The 21,187-nt window shown below is 41.3% G+C and overlaps 2 protein-coding genes across 2 annotated transcripts in view; one reads left to right on the forward strand and one right to left on the reverse strand.

Moving 5' to 3' along the window:
* The window catches only part of PKD2L1 (polycystin 2 like 1, transient receptor potential cation channel), a 311,230-nt gene that overhangs the window by 172,995 nt on the left and 117,048 nt on the right, over nt 1–21,187 (reverse strand). The window lies entirely within an intron of this gene.
* On the forward strand, nt 12,785–20,969 carry LOC146435386 (cytochrome P450 2H1-like). Its single transcript, XM_085065371.1, has 9 exons — nt 12,785–13,021; nt 13,997–14,159; nt 15,020–15,169; nt 16,960–17,120; nt 17,514–17,690; nt 18,127–18,268; nt 18,553–18,740; nt 19,191–19,332; nt 19,779–20,969. The coding sequence occupies exons 1-9, from the start codon at nt 12,845–12,847 to the stop codon at nt 19,958–19,960; spliced, it is 1,482 nt and encodes a 493-aa protein (XP_084921497.1). The 5' UTR covers nt 12,785–12,844; the 3' UTR covers nt 19,961–20,969.

The following is a 21,187-nucleotide window of genomic DNA, read 5'->3' on the forward strand; positions in this document are numbered from 1 at the left end:
AAGTGCAACTTAAATGCAAAAGGCAAAAAATGCAACAAGCTGATGCAATATATCCAGCATTCCAGTTCTAACTTTTGTCTTTCCACTACAGAGAATGTCCTCTTGCTTCAGCTTTCCTGTGATAATGATTTGCATAGTCAAGAATCTGTTTAGAAAACAAAAAATGGAAAGAGATGGATGTTCTGTTGTGTCTGTGCCCTCTGCTGTAGCCTGTGGACCGGGGATACAAGTATGGTTCATGGGAGGTTTGGGGAATTGAAGGTGCAGCTTTGAAAGCTGGCATCAGCATCTGATTCAACTGCAGGAGAGGCTGTGGAGAGAGATGAAGAGCTTAAAATACCAGAAAGGAAGCAGATACTTGCAAAGAGTAAAGTGCTTACTCTTCCAGAGGGTCTGGGTGTACATGTGGCTGTCCCAGTCTCAGCTCCCTTTTCCACTTGTCCCCATCTATCAGAAAGTAATTTTTCTGTGCATGGGTTCCTTCTCCACATCTTTAGCCATGACTTTCACAGAGGGATCTCCTAAGTCATGGTGCTAAGGTACAGTACCCTTTTGAAGGATCCCTCCTAGGTGGAAATGGGAGTATCAGCTCAGCATATCTGAACCTGCCTTCCCCTTTTTGCAGGGTGAATTCAGCTCTATAAACTACTTTTGGGATTGTCCCTCTCCCAACCCCCAAACATCCCTTGCAATAATATGATTCTCACTGCCCCTGAAAACAAAGCCCACATAGTTCTTAGTCATCCCTTATGAAGTAAGCTACCCTTTTCCCATCAATCCCATTTTACAGATGGGGGAATATAACAAGAGCAGTGAAGTCTAGGAGATTATCTCTGATTTGAGGTGCTTCCTTCATAGAAAGAAGGTTCAGGCTTGGCTGCTCAGAATTACTTGCTCTGTTGCATGTTGAACAGAACATAGAATAAACCCCAAAAGATTTCTAACTCGCAGGTTTCAAGCAGAAACTTGCTGCAACTTTCCTGCTACAGTAGCAGCAACGTGGTATCTAGGAAGAAATTGCACATGCTGAGATGCTATCACAAGTGCGTAGTTTGCTTTATTTATACTATAAACAGGCATAAATATTGCACAATCAGATGCAGCTGGTACATTTAGAGGTTAACTGAGTCACGTGTTTTTATGGCCAGAAGAGGTGGTTGTGATCGCTTAGACTGGTAGGCATATTTGGATTTCCCTGAAGCATTTCCCTATTCAAATTCAATAAGGGGTGCTTGATCTAGGAATGTCTGTGAACATATCCTCTCATGATGTACCAAACCATGAGTCATCCTGGTGCTTGAGCCACTTGTCTCAGTGGTGAATCCCTCATGCTGAGAAAGACAAATGCTGTGTTTCTAGTTCTGCATGCATTCAGGCTTTGTGTCTCGCAACAGACAGCTTCTTGCAGCAGCCTAGTGTGACTGCAAATCCTTCTCTGATCATGTTCCCTACTACATGCTTCCCCTTTCTTTCGGTAAACTGAGTAGATTAATTTCCTGGAGTCTTTTGCTGTAAGACTCTTTTTAAACCTCTTATCTGTTACAACAGTGTGCACAGCATGTGGGCAGATGACAATGATGATTAAATGGCTATTTCAGACATTATTTCATAGGCTGCATTTCCTCCTGCTTGCAACTGTGTATCTGCAGTTTGTCCATAGATTTACATTGCAAACCACACAGCAAATTATCTGCGTTACTGAACAAATTTCCTGTTTGTATGTAAGTGGTGGACAATGTGGTGGACAATACCTTCAGTGACTAAGAGAAATATTGAGCAAGCTGGACTTCACTAGGTCTCTATCAGGCTTCAAATTCAGCATACTGTATATCCTGCAGCCTTTTAACTTTAGATTTGCAGTGTTTAAAATCCAGTACTTGGTGATTAGGCTCAATCTCTAATTGCACAGCTGAGTTACAGATTCATAGAATAGTTAGGGTTGGAAGAGACCTTGAAGTCCATCTAGTTCTCACCCCCAGCCATGGAGGGTTCTATCATCCAATGCTAGAAATATTTAGCTTGTATTTGACACATGCAGGCAGCCAAAAGCCTGTATTAACTTTAGAGCAAACCCTGATTAAGTGTTTGGGTAAAACTTTGAACAGTCTGGCTTTGTCTAGTGCTTGCCTGGTCACCATTTGGCTTCAAGTGGTAGAAAAGCTGTGTTTGGTCCGGCCTGAAACAAGCAGATCTGGTTTGTCTGGCCATGTGGAAACAACAGGTCAGAAGCAGACTTGCTACTCTCCTGTGTTTGTGGGAAATATGTAAATTTTGCCTGATTTTCACTTGGCCACTGCATGTGACCCAACTTAAACATACCCATTAACAGGCTGCATAGTGGACTGCAGAAAATCAGATACAATTTTGGCATGAAGAAAAATGGTTTTTTACATTTTAACCTAAAAGCAATGGATTTACACCACTGGAATCCTACTTAAGCCTGGGTTGTTTCAGTATATTCAAGCTGTTTCAGCAGCAGCATTTCACAGTAGGTTTTTCTTGTTTGGGGCATAAAAGGCCATCTGGAAGCCTTCTCCTTCCCAGGAACTGTACTGCTGTAACATTATTTTTCTGGCATCATTAGATCTCAAAGGCTAATGAGTCCTACATTATTTAAAAGTGGGGGTACTGGTACTTCTGTCTGCATAGATGGAAGCAAGTAGAAATAATAAATAAGCATGGCCAAGATTTGTATTTCTTCTCCCTTTTGTTTTACAGGGCCAATGTGACAGCAAAGATATTAATAGTCTTCTTAAAGCATGCATGAGAAATATTTATGGAAAGAAAACTTTCTTAACAGTATTTGTGTCTCAAAAGGAAATCAACAGATGTAAAAATAGAAGGATGCAGGAGGCTTTGCAAAATTCATGTACTGAAAGCAGAGGTTCTGAAGAGAGCAATGTCAGAGCAGGTTTGAGCTGCATTTGGGTGACCCACAGAAAAGTCTGGGGCTTTGATGAAGTAATGGATCACATTCAGATGTATGATCCAAGCAGCTAATGACAGACTGTCTTTCCATAAGGTTTTTGAGAGTTATACAGGTGGAGATCCAGAAATGTAAGTTTGGGAATAAGCTAGCAGCTCACCCACAGTCTGGATGAGTTCTGGATGAAGGTTCTTGGCTCTGTTTATGTGAAAAATCTCCCACAACACGTGTTACCAATCACAGAAAGGGAATCTGTGCTTCAGCTGCCAAAGGAGACTCAGTGGGACTGACTGTATGTGATGGGTCAACACTGAGAATTCAAGACTTTACAAACACTGAAATCTTGTGAAATCAATTCCTGAAAGACTTCACAAATTATGTGAATCATAGAATATCCTGAGTTGTAAGGGAATCACAAGGCTCACTGAGTCCAAGTCCTGGCCCTGCACAGGACAACCCGAAGAATTACACCATGTGCCTGAGAATGCTGTCCAGCTGTTTCTTGAACAATATATAAATACAAGAATAATAAGAATATGTAAAAACAAGAATAAAAGGTGTGACAAACAGGTTGTTGTCTGAAGGCTTCAGGTGCTTTCAGAAACAGGCAGTGCAACCTCACTGCATGGGCTAAACTTCCCTGTTCATGTTATTTTCACCTTTGGCAGAACCTGCTGTGCTGGAAATGGGAGCACCACAGAGAAGGAGCAGGGAGCTTGTCCTTTTGGTGAGCTATTGCTCTGAACAAGTTACTGGGGAGACTTTTGTAAGATTCATATGTGACTCAGCACTGAAAGAGAGTTAAACACTTTGTTTAAAAATCTGTAGACTGATAAAGATAAATTAGAGATAAATTAGGATCAACTTTTTGAACACCTATGCCCATATGTCAACATACAGCTGGTATATATATGAAGAGAAATAGGCTTCCTTATATTTTTGCCTGGTTGTTTTTCCAGGCAACTTCAACAATAGCATAACATGCTTCCAGTGAAGCATGAAAGCACTGTTAAGTGAAACAGTGCTTCAGTTTCATTGTTTCTGCTTTATCTCTTTTAAAACTTTATCTGCTTTATCAATAGAATCACTTAAATGCTGCAATTGAAATCATGTCAAGAGCCAGTAGCTAAAGAGAGAAAAATTCAAGAAGTAGGACTGATGATTGATTTATCATCACTGGCAATTTTTGAACTCAGTCTGGCTGAATCTTGAAAGATTATACTGACAGTCCAACAAGGAAAAATTCTTTGTGTTGTAGAGATGGTCAAGTCAAACTGTATTAGTTTATGATTTTGTCATTTACAAATGCACATTTTACACAGGACAAGCCAGTTTAAGAGGAGTCAGGGGAATAAGAAAAAATCCTTGAACAACTGGAAAAAAATGTAATGGGTGAAGTTATATATCTGTAGTTTTTCTCTGATAGTTCTTTATGGTTTTATTTATTGTTTTTGGTATCGTTTGACCTGCCAAAGTTCATCTGTCTCTAGGCCTTCCAAGACGAATGTTCTCACTATGAGTAAATTTACTGGGGGAAAAAGTGCATGTAAAACCCTGTTTCCTGTTAGTAACATCCATGGCACAAGTAATGAATAGTATTTTCACACCAAATCACCTTAGGCCAATAACATTTCAGAATGTATTTTGGATGTATTTTGGTTTTCCAAATCTTTGGCCACTTAAAGCTGGAAAATGTCACTTGTTTCTTCCTAATGCAAAGTTAAATCACCAAATACTTCTTTTACACTTTTTACTCTTCAGTCATTCACGAAGCTAATTAAATTCATAGGACCAGTAAATGCAACTTTTTTCATTGTAAAGAGTGTAATTCTCCAGTCCTTCCCTTTAAGTCAGCTGGCTTTCAACAAGGTTTTTGAAGGAGGAACTTGGCTCTTTATTGCCTTAACAGGTAAGATTCAAATTCTGTCCTTTCCTTCATAAATATGATGGCATCTTGCTGCTAATGGTGTTGATTTTCAGGCTCTGAAGATGAGACTCATGACTGTGTGAGTTGGTGTCACCCAGACTGAGATGGTCCTTCACACACTGCAGCATGAGAACATAGAAACAGTAAAAGAACTCATGCACTGCTTCCCCATGAGTTCCCCATGAGCAAGTGCAGCAGGAGCATTTGCAGTGTCTGTGGCCTGACTTCCCATGAATGAAGCACTGGTGGGGAACGGCTGCATATTTGGACCTGGAGGGGAGGTAAGAGAGGGCAGATGTGATTCAGCTGTGGGAGAGTTTTGGCTTTTAAGGATCTGGATGAGAGCCAGTGAAGAAAACCAGAGAGAAATACCTGACACAAGTATGATGTGAATCCTGATTCAAATTGCATGCATTTAATGTTGTGGGTCTTCCATGCATAGTCACTGCCATTCTCTTACACTCCTGGAACCCAGCTTGTTGCAGGTGGAAGGTGATTTGGTTTGGAAGCAGCTTTGGGACTGTGTTTACCTAGTCCACTGTGCTCTGGGAGATCATCGGGAGAGCTGAGGAAAAAGAAACTCTCTCTTCATAGCAAAATGGTGAGATCAGAATTTTTTAGTGTTTTATGATAGATTCATGAAATGAGAGTCATAGTGGCCTTGACCTCTCAAATTCCAGATGTGGGTCCTTATGGGGGATGGGAAGGAGTGCTGGAAGCCTTGGAGGGGTAGCCATGGGGCACATCTCTGGGGGAAGTACCACAGGGTGTGGGACAAGTGGGGACAGGTACCTGTGATGGGACTCCTTCCATCTGGGGCAGAGCACTTGGAGCAAAGAGGGAAGGATGCCAAGGAGGCTCAGAGCACAAGCTTTGAGAGTGGGAATGGTCATGGCATAGGTGAGGAACACACAGGGAGGAGCAGGGGGAAGGATCATGAGAGATGAGTGACACTGAAGCAGAGCCCAAAGCTGAGCAGCGAGAGGAGGGAAGCAGCCCAGCAGAGATGCAAAGGAGAGATCTGGAGAACTGCCAGAGCCTCTGAGGGACCTTGCAGGGCTGTGGGGACTGCCTTGGCCAGGGTTACTCTGGGTTCTAAAGTAGCCAGATATTTTTGTCACTGGTGCCCTCTGCTGCTGCTTGATTGTGTTAATAATTTCCTAGAAATATTTCTTGTCCTGTGCCAACATTGTAGATATTTACCACCTGGTAAAAGGAGTATTCTGGCATCTCAGTACAGTATTTCTAAGAGAGCCTGTGTAAGTGTGGAGATAGGATTTTCCTCTTTGATAGTTTTACTTCTAAGGTCCCACTTCTTTATGTCTCAGCAAGTCGTGCAGTTGTCCCTAGTGATCCCTGCTGGTTGGCTTTAATTTGGAATCAGCATTGAGCTCAGATTCAGATTTTCCAGGAGATTATGTTTTCACCTGGATATGTCTGACATTCCCCTGGTCCAGTGATTTTTCCAGTTTTAATCACACAGACATGGCTTTATGTGGCTGACTGCTATTGACTTTGTCTCTCATTCAGTGGTTGTCAGTATAAAAAACATTGAGTCATTTTGTGTAGACACCATTCCCATGCCTTGGGTGGATACAGCATTTTTTCATGATGAATAGTCCAAAGGTTTCATAATCTGAGATTATAAAATATGTTGCTGACTTTTGCTGAAGTTGTCCCCAGCACTTCCTCCAGCTACAACCACATAGAAGACTCTCTTCCTTTCTCAGCCACAGCAGAAACACCAGAGCAGCAGTTTCTGGAGCAAGGTGGTACAAGGAGACCCCCATGGGTGATGATAAAGGCAGTCCCACAGCAGCAGTGATGTGGCTGTGATGTACCAGAATCAGTGTGGGGCCTTTGGGGCTGTCCCAAGCTCTGTGACTGCAGGAGTGCTCTTAGCACATCACATCACCAACCAGTCAGTCCCTAGGCCCTGTTTCTACCTGCATCTCCAACATTTTGCAACTGAAAGCTTCTACCACTCTCTTTGTGCATCTTTTGATAGCAACAAGTGCACAAGTATTAGTGTGGGTGGTGGCAGAAACAAGAGACTCCAGGAAGTATCGAGCATAAATTTGCTCATTTTATAAAGTCTGTGTCTGTGCAGACCCCTTGCAAAAAGAATGGTCAGAGCACGGCAGGGAGAGAAAGGTCAATTATCTCTGATAACAGATGGAGCCCTCAGAAAAGGAATATTCATTGTCTAACTCCATAGCAGAATGATTTTCAGCTTGGTATCAATGGGCTTCCCCTATACTCATTTGACTTTCATAATAGTATCAGAACTGTATCATAGCTTTTCCTTTTCCAGGAGCCTGCCTGGCCAAGGTTGAAAATCAGTTATCATATTGTAGTGAGGTCCTTTTGAAGACAATGAAAGCATTACTGGATAATTCTGCTCTTATTCATTCCCATGTTAATCAAAAGTGTTTCTTCTGAATTGAATTTCTGCGTATTTGTATCAGTGTGTTGGAGTAAAGAGTCCCTTCTCACAGAGCAATTTTCCCTGATTTATTACCTGATGTCTGTGTTTGTCATTTCTTGAGCTGGGGTCCCAGACAATGTACAAGAGGATCCTTGTAGGTAGAGAGAGGAATGAGGCTTAACTTTGCAGCCTTCTTGCTGCTAAGTCCATCCTTGGGTAGGGAATTCCCCATGTAGCTGTGACTGCATGAAATGTTTCATGGTAGTGGCTGTTAGCTCCCTGCTGTGTGTGCACTCCAAGGAGCTGAAGAGCAGCAGAGAGAGGAGGATTCCTTCAGCCTTATTTACCATATGGTTTTAGAGTTAGACCCTGTTTTTCCACAAGCTTCTGGCAATGTTTTGGACCCTGGCAATCCCCCCCTAGTCCAGCTGTTAGAAAGAAGCGATCTTTATTTCTCCAAGCAAGACAAGTGGGCAGAGATGGTTTATAAATTTGAGGCATAAAGAGTGCTAAATAGGAGCCCAGCTGCTTTCAGGGAGAATGCATGTATAATAGTACTGCCATTAACTATCTTGAAAAAAACAAAGATGAAAAAACCCAGGATGCTGGACCTCTGCAAATCCCTGATTCATGGCTTATGACAATTCCAGTGTGGCCAGTACCAACCAGGAGAGGGCACTGGGGTCTTAAAACACTCAGAGGAGCCTGAACACCTTACACAGTCACTGGTGGGACTTAATAGCCACAGGATATCCTCTCTATGCCACTGTTTCCAGACCCTGTTCCACACTATTTCTCTTCTGGCAAGGAGAACACATCAGTGGTAAGATGGAACCCAGCTGCTACATATAAACATCCTTTGCAGCCATACTGCAAGCACTTAGCATCTGTTCACTTTTAAATAGCACTTTTAATGTTAATATATGAGTACATGACCTTTGGGAGTAAAAATGGGCAATTCTCTTTACTGAAACACAGTTGTGATAACAGTCAGTTTGGGGGGTTTGTATGTGTCTGCTGTTTTGGTTTGGGGATGTTTTTCTTCATAAAAAAACATTTCTTGAGGGATTTGGATGAAAACTGGACTACAAAACCAGTATTTATTTCCGGATGAAGAGACAAAATTATGTTGTTCCACTCCCTCCGTCAGCTCTGTCATTTTATGAATTACATCTGTACCAAAGGCTGTCTGGCAGTGGCTGGGAATGCATGAGATGTGAAAGTGTATGGCATGCATTTCTGGCTGCCTGCAACATACTGTGTATTGACAGTCAAAGAGTCAAAATGGTTAAGTTTAGGTGAGAGGACAAGGCTTTCCTCACCTTCCAGGCACAGTTCTAGATGGGGACAAGGAAAAGATTGAGTGAGAGAGGGTACCAAAATTTCAGTAGTGTAACTCTTTGAGGTGTATTTTAAATGCATGATTTATCATCTGTTTCCATTACCACTGTAGGTATTTGATATCATGAAGTGTTAACACAAGGTTTTGTTACTTAATGATTGCTGAATTCTTCTTGAATTTTAAATTATTTGGTGAGTTTTCTGTTATCATTTTTCTTAATGATATGCACTGTTTTCAGAGCATACAGACTACCAGCATGTTACATGTTTCCATGATTTTTTGTGATGATGATAAGCAACTTTCTGAAGTTGCAGAATGCCTCTGATTAAGGCCAAGTCTGAGCAGGTCTCTCTGTGTTCAAGTCTTGTTTGTCCTGCAGATTCCCTGCTCAGCCTTTGGAAAGGCACAGTGGGTGCTCTGCCCCGTGATGACAGTGTCACAGCTGGGGACAGCTGATAATGCTGCCCCTTTGCTTCTTTATCTCCCAGAGCACAGACCTTTTGGATGACCTGCTGTACACCACAGTGGTTCTGCAGCTGATCAGGAGGAGCTCCAGTGCTTGTGCAGGCAACTGAGATCAGGAATCTCAGGAACTCTGCTAAGCTCAGACATCCTCTTTGAAACCCACAGACTTCACTTCTGTGCCTATTTTTATCATGTGTGGCACCTGACTGACTTTTCCCATTTCCTGACTCTTTTTTACCTGGCTTGGGGAAATTCCTAATCATTCTTTATGCTGAATATAGTCTAGAGCTAAGCACATTGGCTCTACTGAGCAATGATTATAGCTGAGCGATGGGTTATAGCAGCAACACAGTGATTTACTGTTGGTGGAGTCACAGTACAGGTCCAGAGAAGGCTGTTATCAGCTTCATTTCCTTGCCCTTCTGGTTACTGAAAAGCAGTACATTTGCCATGTATTGCGAATGACTGATGAACTTCACTGACTTCATCCTTTTCCAGCTGAGTTATGTTTTGGGTCTGGCAAGTTCATACATAAATATTTAACCAAGTTTTTTGATCTATCTGGTCAAATGTAATTTCTGTGATCTGAAAGCTAATGATGTGGTTTGTATCTCTAGTACAATGTGTAGCATTTTACATACATGGGTGTTACACCAATGGTTGAATACTGAAGATATCACTGAACCTTAATACTTGCTGACCACAGCAGATCCTCTGTCAAACTGCTGACAGAAATAAGGCAGAGGTTGATTTTGTTATTTTCTACATGGGACTAAGGAAAGTCCTGTCTGAAAGCAGTAAAAGCTTAGTAGCTGAGATGTTGCTATTCACAGCTAAACAGGCAAGATGATTTTCACAGGCTACTCGGCCAACTTGCTGTCCTGCTTTTGAATGGGCTGAATGTTTTGGATTTGTGCTGGAAATAGTGTTGATAATTCAGGCATGTTTTAGTGATTGTTGAGCTGTGCTTGCACAGCCTCAAGGACTTCTCGAATTCTCCTAGCACCCTGACAGCAAATAGGCTGGGGTAGCACAAGAATTTGTGAGGAGACACAGCTGGGACAGCTGATCCCAACTATTAAAAGAGATATTTCATACCATAAGGCAACATGCTGAGCACATAAACTAGAGAGAAGTAGGGTGGGGGCCGCTGCTCAGCAGTGGCTGGGCATCAATTGGTTGTAAGTGAGCAGTTGTTTTTAATTCCCATCGCTTGTCTTTCTTAAGTTTTATTTTTAATTTTAAAATTTCATTTTCTTCATCATCATCATCATCATCATCATCTTCATCATCATCATTATTTATTTCAATTATTAAAATGTTCTTATGTCAACCTATGAATTTTCTCCCTTGTACTACTCCAGTTCTCGTCCCCTCCATCCTGCTGGAGAGGGAGAGCGAGTAAGCAGCTGTGTGGTGCTCAGTTGTCAGCTGGGGTTAAACCATCTCCATGAAAATGTTTAGTGAAATGTCACATTATAATGTAAGGACATAGGAACCCAAGGATGGATGTGCTGGATCATGGCAATAGTCAAGGCAGCCCAGAATTCTGTCCAACTCCAACAGTAGCTTAAAAATTAGTTCCCAAGGACCAGAACAGAATCATGGCTACGACAGAAGAATATTCTCTCAGACTGCTTCAGTCTCCAGGGATTCATGAGCTATAAGTGATACCTTTGTGTTTGAGTACCTTCAATGGATTTTGCTCCCATGCATTTGCCTGGTTACATTTTTACATCTCTAAAAATGGTGTTCCACAGCCCAAAGGCATGGTGTGTGAAAAGACACCTCCTTTTGCTTGTTTTAAAATATGGAAAGGAACAAATACGAAAATTGGTTACATTTCTTTGTGCCTGGATGCCAAGGAATAGACATTGGTTAATAGTCTGTACCTAGATTTTCACTGTGCAGACTCTGGACCTTTCTGTAACAGGATGAGGGAGCGACTTGGAAGAGCAAACATGTTCACATTTCCTGGTTAAGATAAAGACTGTTAAACAAAGAGAAGGAAAAAAATAAACAAGTAATGAAAAGACTCACCACCTCCCCCCAGAAGACTCATGACCAGTCAGGCTCTGAACAATGGCTGCATTGGAGAGACAATTCCCCAGTTTTCATTGCTGAGCATGACATCAGATGACATGGATTGTCTCTCTGGCCAGTTTGGGTTGGTTGTCCCAGCTGTGTCCACTCGCAATCCCTTGCTGACCCCCAGCCTGTTACTCGTGTTGGGGACAGAGGGAGCAACCAAGAAAGCCTCAGTGCTGTGCGAGCACAGCTCAGCAGTAGCTAAAACACTGGTGTGTCCTCAAAGCTGTCACAAATCTAAACCATGGCACCACACAGGCTGCTGTGAGGGAGCCAGATCCAGTATGCCTTTGCAGGCTGTGAATACACTTGAAGGGGCTGTTTTGAGGATAAGAAGGTGTCTGTTTTCTCACAGAGCTAACCTTCAAGACAACAGAAGCAGGTGAATTAATAGCAGGTCCCAGATTAAAGGCTATGTATGTATAAATGCAGGACAGAATCCTGGGAGCTGGCCTATATGTGACACCAGGCAGGCCCAGCCAAGCACCAGCCTCCAGAAGGCATTCAAAGGAAGGTCTGGAATTTGAAAGACTGGTTCCTACAACAGCATCCCATCCTGTCCATTGGAGCTTAAATTCACAGGTGGAGCCAGAGAATGGTGCCAATTTGTAGCAAGACCAGAGGCCCCAGCATCTGCTTTCCTACCACACTGGGAAGACAGCTGGGAAGAAAGCAGAGTCTTTGAGGTGCTTCCTGTGAATGTGAACTGCATCAGGATGGGTCTTTCATACCCAGATAAGCCTTTCATACTCAAATAGCCTTTCACACTCAACTAATCCCTGTCTTTCTGTCATCAGAGGTGACCCAAGACTTTTGGCACTTAAATCTCTTCTCAGTTAAACTCATGGATCCCTCCAAGCAGCTCTGGCTTTACTCTCAACACCATTTTGAAACCCTTCAGGGATTATGTGAGTAATTAAATAAATAATTAAAAAGCCATGTCCGGATGTGGGATGATGCTCCAACCAAAGCCCGACTTTTCCAGCACATTGGGCTTCACAAGCAGTTGTTCACCCTCGGGGTTGCCAATAGAGGAATGCAAGGCACTTTATCTACAAAATTAAAGGAAAAGAAAATGCAAAGAACCAGCCTTTTTCCTTGATAACTATAAAAGTAAGTGTTCTCAGCAATGTAATCATCCCTCCAGAGCATAGAAGGCTCCTTTCCATTTCACTCATCTGCCCACTTCTGGTTTTAAATACCCTGGTGTGCATTATTCAGAGCAGTGCCCATTATACTAGAATTTGCAAAATTTGTTGCTGATAGAAAAACCTCATTAGGACCAGGAGAGTTGAGCAGAGGATTTTTTCTTTTTCTTTTTTAATTTCACCAATACTTCCATTCCCCTTCTTAAGCTACAGCTGTTATCATCTTCTTCTCTTTACATGCCCTCATTCCTAGTTTATTTGTTTCCCTACTGTGGCTTCGCTGGGTCTGAATTACCATTGCTTTAGGACAATTACATAACTCACAAAGTCAACTTCAGTAACATTCATTCTTATCACGAGCAGATTAATAAGTAAACTCATATCTCAGCAGGAATAGGAAGCTACATAGTATTGGCTAATTCCAACCACATGCTCTGGTACCACAGCATATAAATAAGCATGGATTTGCAGGTCCAACATTGGGCTTTTCTGACACTTGGCTTCTCTTCCTCAGCCCACCATGGAGCCCCTGGGAATGACCACTATTTTCTTGCTGGTCTGCATCTCATGCCTTCTCTTTGCCACATGGAGAAGCGGATCTCAAAAAGGGAAGGAGCCTCCTGGTCCCATTGCACTCCCCATTATTGGAAACCTGCTCCAGGTGAACCCACGGAATATACCTGAAAGCTTGAAGAAGGTAAGGCACTGTCTCCTTCTTTCCTGTGGTGTCTTCACTGCATATAAAACAAAGTCCAGTCCCGCTGGTCTCAGCTTAATTCACAGGTTTAATTTGCATTGACTAAATGTTAGACTCAAACAGAAACAAAAGATATTTTCCAGATATACATCCTTCTGAAGTCTATATATTGCAGTAATTTATGTTTCTTAGTCTATATATTACAATTCTACATATATATCTAAGTCTATGTATTGCACATCTGTCTATATATTGGCAATGATCATACCAATGACTCCTGTGCTGACCTCACAATCTGTACTACCATACTACAATTTGCAGTGGATTTGCAATGAAGACACTGATGCTATTGCAATATAATCCTCCTGTGGCCAACTCCTCACCATGCTGGCAACACAGCCTGGCCATTTTTGGGGGGAGAACCCTGCTCCTTTTTACTGCCCCTGCTCCCTAGCATATTTGTAGGATCTAATGGGAGTGGAAGTAGCAAGCAAAGGAATTGAAGCAAAACATTTTGGAGGTGAATTGTACTGTCTATTCCCTCCCCTGACTTATGCCATTTTTGATGGCAAAAATACCCCTGTCTGAAACACAGATTTGCTGTTTGTGCTCAAAAACTCTTCAGGCATTTTCTTCCATTCCTGTATATAATTGCTTTTAGAGCTCATGTAAACTGTTATCCAATATGCCCTGCAGAAAGGCATTCGCGAATGTTTTCTAGCCCTATGAAGGGCTGTTTTCTTTTCTCAGGTTTGGAATGGATACTCACCATTTCCATTCATATTCCCTGTTTCTTTACAATTCCCTCTTCCCTTGTCTGTAACTCATAGCTGAAAGATCTCTGCACTGCTGTTAATCAATGTCATGTCTCAGCAGTGCTGGGACAATGGCATATCACCTCTCAGACCTCTTTGCTACAAATTTCACATGATTATCCTTCAGTCATGTTGTTCTTTGTGTTCTTCTTTCCTACAGCTCAGTGAGAAGTATGGTCCTGTCTTCACGGTACGTTTGGGCCCACAGAAGGCTGTGGTGCTGTATGGCTATGATGTTGTAAAAGAAGCTCTGGTTGATCAAGGAGATGACTTCAGTGGGAGAAACATTTTACCATTGTTTAAAAAGCTCTTCCAAGGCACAGGTATGTCCTTGGTAATGCCAGCATACAAAACAGAAGCTTTCAGTGCTTCAGGAACATAGCTGAGAGACCACTGGAGGAGGGAATTGTAGATTTAATTTTCTACTTTTATGCTGACATATTAGCAATTCAAGACCAAAAGCCCAATTCATTAGGTAAAGTGGTTCCCTGGAGAACTGTTTGAGGTCCAACAATGGCTTCACAGAGTGCTTTTTTATTTTCAGCGTGCTTTGAGCTCTGGCTAAAATTTTGTACATTAAATGTGCCTCTAAAGGTCTTACATTCATTCTCCCATTTCTGAAAGTACTCTAAATATCAACATAGCTAAGGAACCAGCACAAGTAAAGTCCACAGCAAAAAAAAAGATAAAAAAATATGGGCTGACCCAGTAAGGGCCATTCTCCAGATTAGGTCATGAGATTATTCACCAGGTCAGCCCCTGGTATGGCATTTACAGTACATATTCCATGGTATTATATATATAGTGCAGTACCAGTGGTATTGTCAATAATTATATGCTCTGCCAAGGTGCATAGCAGAATATTTGAGTAGTTGTCATGTCAGAGTAAACGCCTTGTGCTTGTGCCCAAGCCCAATTCAGTACCAGCATTACCTTCTTACTTACTTCCTAACATGGTTTTTCTTATCCTGGGAATAAAGTCAGTTTTATTCAAAGTGCTGTGACAGATGGATCAGATTAGTCACCTTCAGAATTGCAGAGAAGTTACATTTTTGGGCATGTAGCAATTGCAGTGTAACTCCACAGAGAGGTATCTTTGCATGCTGAGTACTTACTGAGTAGTTCTCACTGAAGGGAAAAAAATCTGTTTCATCATGACGGTCTGTTTTCCTCCCTGTGTCAGGCATTGTGACCAGCAACGGGGAGACCTGGAAGCAGCTGCGACGATTTGCGCTCACCACCCTGCGAGATTTTGGGATGGGGAAAAAGGGCATTGAGGAGCGAATCCAGGAGGAAGCTCATTTTCTGATGGAGAGGATCAAGAACACACATGGTAGGATAAGGACTTTGTGCCTGCTGAGACACTGTGCATATCTGCAAGGAGACAATGAGGGGAGTAGGGCTGCTTCACAAAATCAATGACCCAAGGAGTGGGCATATGGCTGCTGTTTCTGCTCCCTGCTTCTCTAGGCAAAGTTATTAGTGCTGGCAGAGGGTCAGTCAAAGGCACTGTGACAGTATGGAGGACAAACATAGGAGAGAGGCTTGGAAAGTGCCCCTTAACCTGTTTTGCTTGAAAAACAAGACAGTAAGTGGCAAAAAAAATAGCTTTGCCTCAGAGCCAAGGGTTTGATGGAATTCAGCTATGGAGACAGTGCTGGACACTCTTGGACAACCAAGTAACACATGCTTCTTCACCTTGTCCCCTGCAGCTCTGTGTAAACAGATCTTGAAGAAGGGGGTGACTAGAGAACTCATTTGCATGTATTTGGGGTTGGGTGCAGCCCATCTGAACACTAGACAATACATCCCAGTGTTGGTGGGGCTGAACAATGGGAACAGGGATATAAGCTGCTTCTGAGGGCAGGGTATAGGGTTACCCCCTTGCTTTCAACCTGTACTTGTGTTTTCTGGTAGCATATAAGTCAATGTTACTTCTAAGTACTTCCCCTAATAGTGGCACAGTACTAGCCTGGATTCCAGGCTTCCTTTTCACTGCCAGCCCTCAATGTGTGCCTATTCTGCAAGGGGGGAAAAGCAGATGGATCTAAAAGAATGATTAAGCATCACAGTTTTCCATAAGCCCCTAGAAAATTCTATCTGTCTTCTCTGATGAAGGCTCAGATCAGGCTTCTCTCTCATTCCTTTTACTAGTCAGAGAAAACACTCTCACCTGCATTGCTTTTATCTTTTGACTAGCACAGTAATACTGTTTTTCTTATGCCTTTACACAAGCCTCTAACTCTGGCTCACCTTGCTACAGCATCTTTCACTATGTATTAAAGGGTTTTGCAAGTAAGATATATACAACAGGAAAGTATATATGCATTATTTACCCTTAATGCTATTACTAAATAGCTATGAGTAGTGTCTTCTACATTCAGCATTAGTATACTCACCAACTCTGAAATATCTGCTGAGTCTTCAATCACCACAGAATCACCAGCCAGGCAGAGAATCATTGGGGCAATTGCTCCTTGGAATAGGCTGCTGGCAAGTTGACATTTTCTCACACCGTTGTTTTCTTTCAGGATTTTATACCTTTTCATGTTATTGTTTCTCCTCTTAAACCTGAGAGGCACCCTATTGTTGTCTATTTTTATAGCTTTCCTTTCTTTCTTGGGTCTAATCTTGCTTTTTGCTTAGACCATAATTCTCTTCATAGAAGTTAATGCAGCTGTGCTATCAAAACTAGACTTTCATCACAGGCCTTTGAACCCCAAGGAGAGGGTTATACAACTGAGGTGATGCTAATAAAGTTAATAAGGATAGTACAATAACCTAAAGACATGGTTCAGGCAACGTCCTCATGGTTTCATAGGAATCTTTTAAGCTATTTCTAATAAACAGTCTAAAAAGCAGACAGGCATGTGCCAGCTGAAGAGGAACTAAGGAACTCTGCTGGTGAGAACAGGACAAAAGAGATGCTTAAACCATTATAAGAGTGAAATTAGTTCACTTCAAGTAGACAAGATTAAATTGGATAAGCCCTTCACCATCCTTTCAAAGAACTGCAAAATTCTGGACCTACACTTGATGTGAAACTACCCTGTAGTGTCACAGGAGGGGATGATCCATGAAATACTGAAAGCAAGATACCTTTTTTTCTGGTGGTTGTTGCAGAGCGACCCTTCAACCCTGGCAATTTCCTAGTCCATGCTGTTTCCAACATCATCTGCTCCATCGTCTTTGGGGATCGCTTTGACTATGAGGACAAGAAATTTCTAGCTTTAATTGACTTGATAGACGAAAGCCAGAAGCTCCAGACCTCTATACAAACACAGGTGTGTGTGGTTTTATGTAACACATTTGTTAGCTATTATTTATTAATGGATATTTATTAATGTTATTAGTTTTTAATTGCAGTGGATTTTCCTAAATTTCAAAAGTGGAGTGAAGCGAAATGAAGTAAGCAGTTAAACAAATTCCTGCTGATTTTTCTTACCTTATGGAATTGCCACTGTATGTCCAAAGGCTTTCATTGCAAAAGTTGCTAAAATGCCATCTATCCTTGAATGTAATGAAACCATAAAGTAAATGGCAATAAAATCCTTAGTAATAAAGACCTACTGTTCCAAAACAGCTGAATTGCCCCATTTTCATAGTTACAACCCACGGAACAATCTATTGTATCCACATTAATCAGAATGTGCTTTTTCATAATTTTATTTTTACAGCTATATAATTTCTTCCCAACTCTCATGGACCATTTACCTGGGCCTCATCAACAAATTATAGAAAATTTTGAAAAAGTTAATAAATTTACAACAGATATTGTAATGGAACACCAGAAAACCCTGGATCCCACTTGTCCTCGAGATTTTATTGATGCTTTTCTTAACAAAATGGAACAGGTACTGTAACAGTACAGATCTACTGGATTATAAGGAAATCACTGCTTAAATCACATCTTTTCTTTTTACTTGTGTCAGGACACTGGGTCTTTACAAATACAGAAGGGCACTTGCTCTTCTTGACACAATTGACTTCATTTTATCTTCTCCATTTTTTAATTGAGGGTTTTTAAACAGAATTAACAGCATGAGACAAAGTGAGGAAAGTGGAAGACCAATCTGGTTAATGTAATTCAATGCTCCCTCCATATTAAAAAAGGTTCATAATATTATTCAGTAAATGTACCATAAACGCTGGTGTTCTGGAGAGTGAGTGTCATACATTTGAAAGGACATTAGATGTGTTTATAAACCTATACTATGGGTACAGGACTTGCTTGTACAAACAAACACTTTGGCTTTGTCATTCAAAACCTTCTGCCACATCTTCCTGCAGGAGAAAGGGAATGCTGACTCAAAATTCACCATTGAGACATTGAGCAGAACCACACTCGACTTGTTCTTTGCAGGAACAGGGACCACGAGCCTCACACTGAGATTTGCAATTTTGATTCTCCATAAATACCCAGAGATAGTAGGTAATGAAAATAAATAGTTTAACACTTTTTAATAGGTCATGGGATGAGTTGGGAAAATTCCTCTCACTGCCACATGTGGCAATAGTCCCCTGACTAAGGAATATGTCTTTGCAGTGTGGAAATGTATATTAGTCTTAGTTTTATTCACAGGAAGGAGATGTTAGTACTAACCATATTCATGTATTCCTGGTGTGCTAAAAGCAAATTTTATTGTAAACATGGGGAGATGTTTAGGCAGACAGATGGGGTGGTTGTTCATTTAACACTTACTTATTTCCCAACAGAGAAAATGCAGAAGGAGATTGATTCTGTGATTGGCCGAGACCGAAGCCCCCGCATGTCGGATCGGAGCCAGATGCCCTATACAGATGCTGTGATCCATGAAATCCAGAGATACATTGATTTCCTTCCTCTTAATGTCCCACATGCTGTGGTCAGAGACACCAAGTTCAGAGACTATTTTATCCCCAAGGTCTGTTCCTGAGAAAGGTCCTCAATCTCTTGAAAAAAATTGCTCTGTTCTTTGTATTTAATTTAATTTTCAAAAGCACTGAAATGTGATATTGAATTGAAATAATTGTTTTTGGAAGAGGATTCTGGAAGTTATTGAGTACAACCACTTTTATTAGGAAAAAAAGAAGAAAATACATTTATATAAAAAATAGAAAGCTCTATCTTCTTTTTCACACAGTATTAAAAAGTAAGCTGTAATTTATTTGGAAGTAATAAATACTCTAAACAGACTCACCATTAAAATTCATTTAAAAAACATCTTTGCCATACCAATGGCATATATTTTCATGCATTAAATGTTCATTGAAAACTGGTTAAACTTTGACTAACCTTCTATTTAGCTCTAGAAACTACTTAGTGCCTCTGCTTTAATATATCTCCACTGTACCTTTCTTTTTTGTTAATTCAGGACACTATGGTAGTACCTATGCTGAGTGCTGTCCTACATGATAGCAAGGAATTTCCAAACCCAGAAAAATTTGACCCAGGACATTTCTTGAATGCAAATGGTACCTTTAAAAAGAGTGACCACTTCATGCCATTTTCTACAGGTAAGAACTCCTATTTCAGATGCTAGACTATCCTCTCCTGCAATCTCTCTGAAGGTTTCATGGCTCCATTGCCATGGTCTGTACAGTGATGTCAGGTGACATCTGCTAGAGTCACTTCTGGGCAGTTCTAACCCCTGCACTAGAGTTTCAGTTGACTTCTTTTTTTACCAAAAACAAAAGCTCCTCCAATGCCCTCTACAAGAAGTGCATGAAGTGGGACTCAGCCATGCCACTTGTGTCTCTCAAACTGACCATCAGTCAGCAGCACAACATGAACAACCACAGCCTTCAAACTGCCTTCACACACCAAGCACTCTCATTGTTCTAGACCCTTAATTCCTAGTTTAATTCACTTGCTTCCCCAAAATACTGCAGAGCTGCCTGTGAATTCTGAGATGTCTGAACTTTCATCGACCTGTGAATAAATTTTTTTTTTTTGCTTGTAGGAAAACGCGTCTGTGCAGGAGAAGGTCTGGCCCGGATGGAGATATTCATATTTTTAACATCCATCCTGCAGAACTTTACTTTGAAACCTGTTATAGATCGCAAAGACATTGACATTGTTCCAGTAACCACAGGTCTGGCAAGAATGCCATCACACTATGAGGTCTCTTTTGTTCCTCGTTAGCCAAGTGAAGACACTTGCCACTTCCCAAATTCATGAGTGCTCTGGCTGAATGACAATCATTCCCCAACCTGTTGAGACTGAAACACTCAGATTATTGGGTAGATACTTTATGGAGAGAAGAGTGCTTAGAAAAGAAAATTGTATGGTGCTTTTATAATCAACACAGCCAGCTCTTAACAGAGTAGGCAATTGCATAGGGAAGGACACAGCTCCCTGTGCAAAATTACACAGGCTCATCTACCTCGCCCAGCTCTCGTTCCTGTCTGGCTCCTGACATGCCAGGCTGTCTGGACTACTTCTCTGAGATCCCAGCTGCTGCTGTCCATATCACCTGATTCTCTCAGCAGAGCAGGAATAGATGCTTGTACTTCAGGGTTTTTAGACTCTGCTTGATGTACCTCTCTCCTCTGTATCTTCAGTTTGTTTGTGACCAATATGTAAAGGCAAGCATAAAACATTGAGGTTTTTTGTGTTTAATGATGATCATGTACTGTATTCCTGCTCCGATACATATTGTCTACTGTGGTGGGGTGGAGTTTATCAATGACTGGGCAGATGGGTCACCTTCTGTGTGATTATAATGAAGGTTTGTGAAAATACAGTTTATACTGCAAAATAAAGAAGTAATATGAAGAAGTTACCTGCAGTCCTGCCAGGTAACACGGTGAGCACAGAAAGGCTATTTCTATTTCAAACCCAGGATTTTCAAAGTGATGGTGAAGGTTCTCAAAAGTCATCTGCTTCACTGTTTTTAAGGAGACATTCTTTTAAACATACTGGAAGGTTTGAACTACTTCGTTGCTATGTATCATCAGCACTTATCTTCAACTGCAACTCACTCAGAAGCTAGCTTAAATCACTTAAGATTTATAGGTGCAGAAAAAATATATTTGTAGTAGGAGGAATATCTGTTCAGTAGGAAGGGCTCTGCCAAATCTGCAAGTTGGAACATTGTTAACTTAGTAAAGAAGCAGCTTTTTCTGCTAGGCACGCCACTTCTTCATCAAAATGGAAACTACTACAAGAAAAATACTACAATCAAAATTCACTGGTGAAGTAGAGAAAGGATCTGCTAAGTTTACTGAGCACATGATAAAGAACTATGTCTGGAAATTTCACCTGAGGTCCAGAAAGTCAAAGAATATAGTTGCAGGAATACTTGATGCAGAGTTTAAAACATGTTCTTTTCTGCCCATCCCAGTAGCTTGAAGGAGTTTGTCCTTAGTA

This window comes from Lichenostomus cassidix, chromosome 6 (genome assembly GCF_008360975.1).
Source record: "Lichenostomus cassidix isolate B80296 chromosome 6, HeHo_3.0, whole genome shotgun sequence".
NCBI lineage: Eukaryota > Metazoa > Chordata > Aves > Passeriformes > Meliphagidae > Lichenostomus > Lichenostomus cassidix.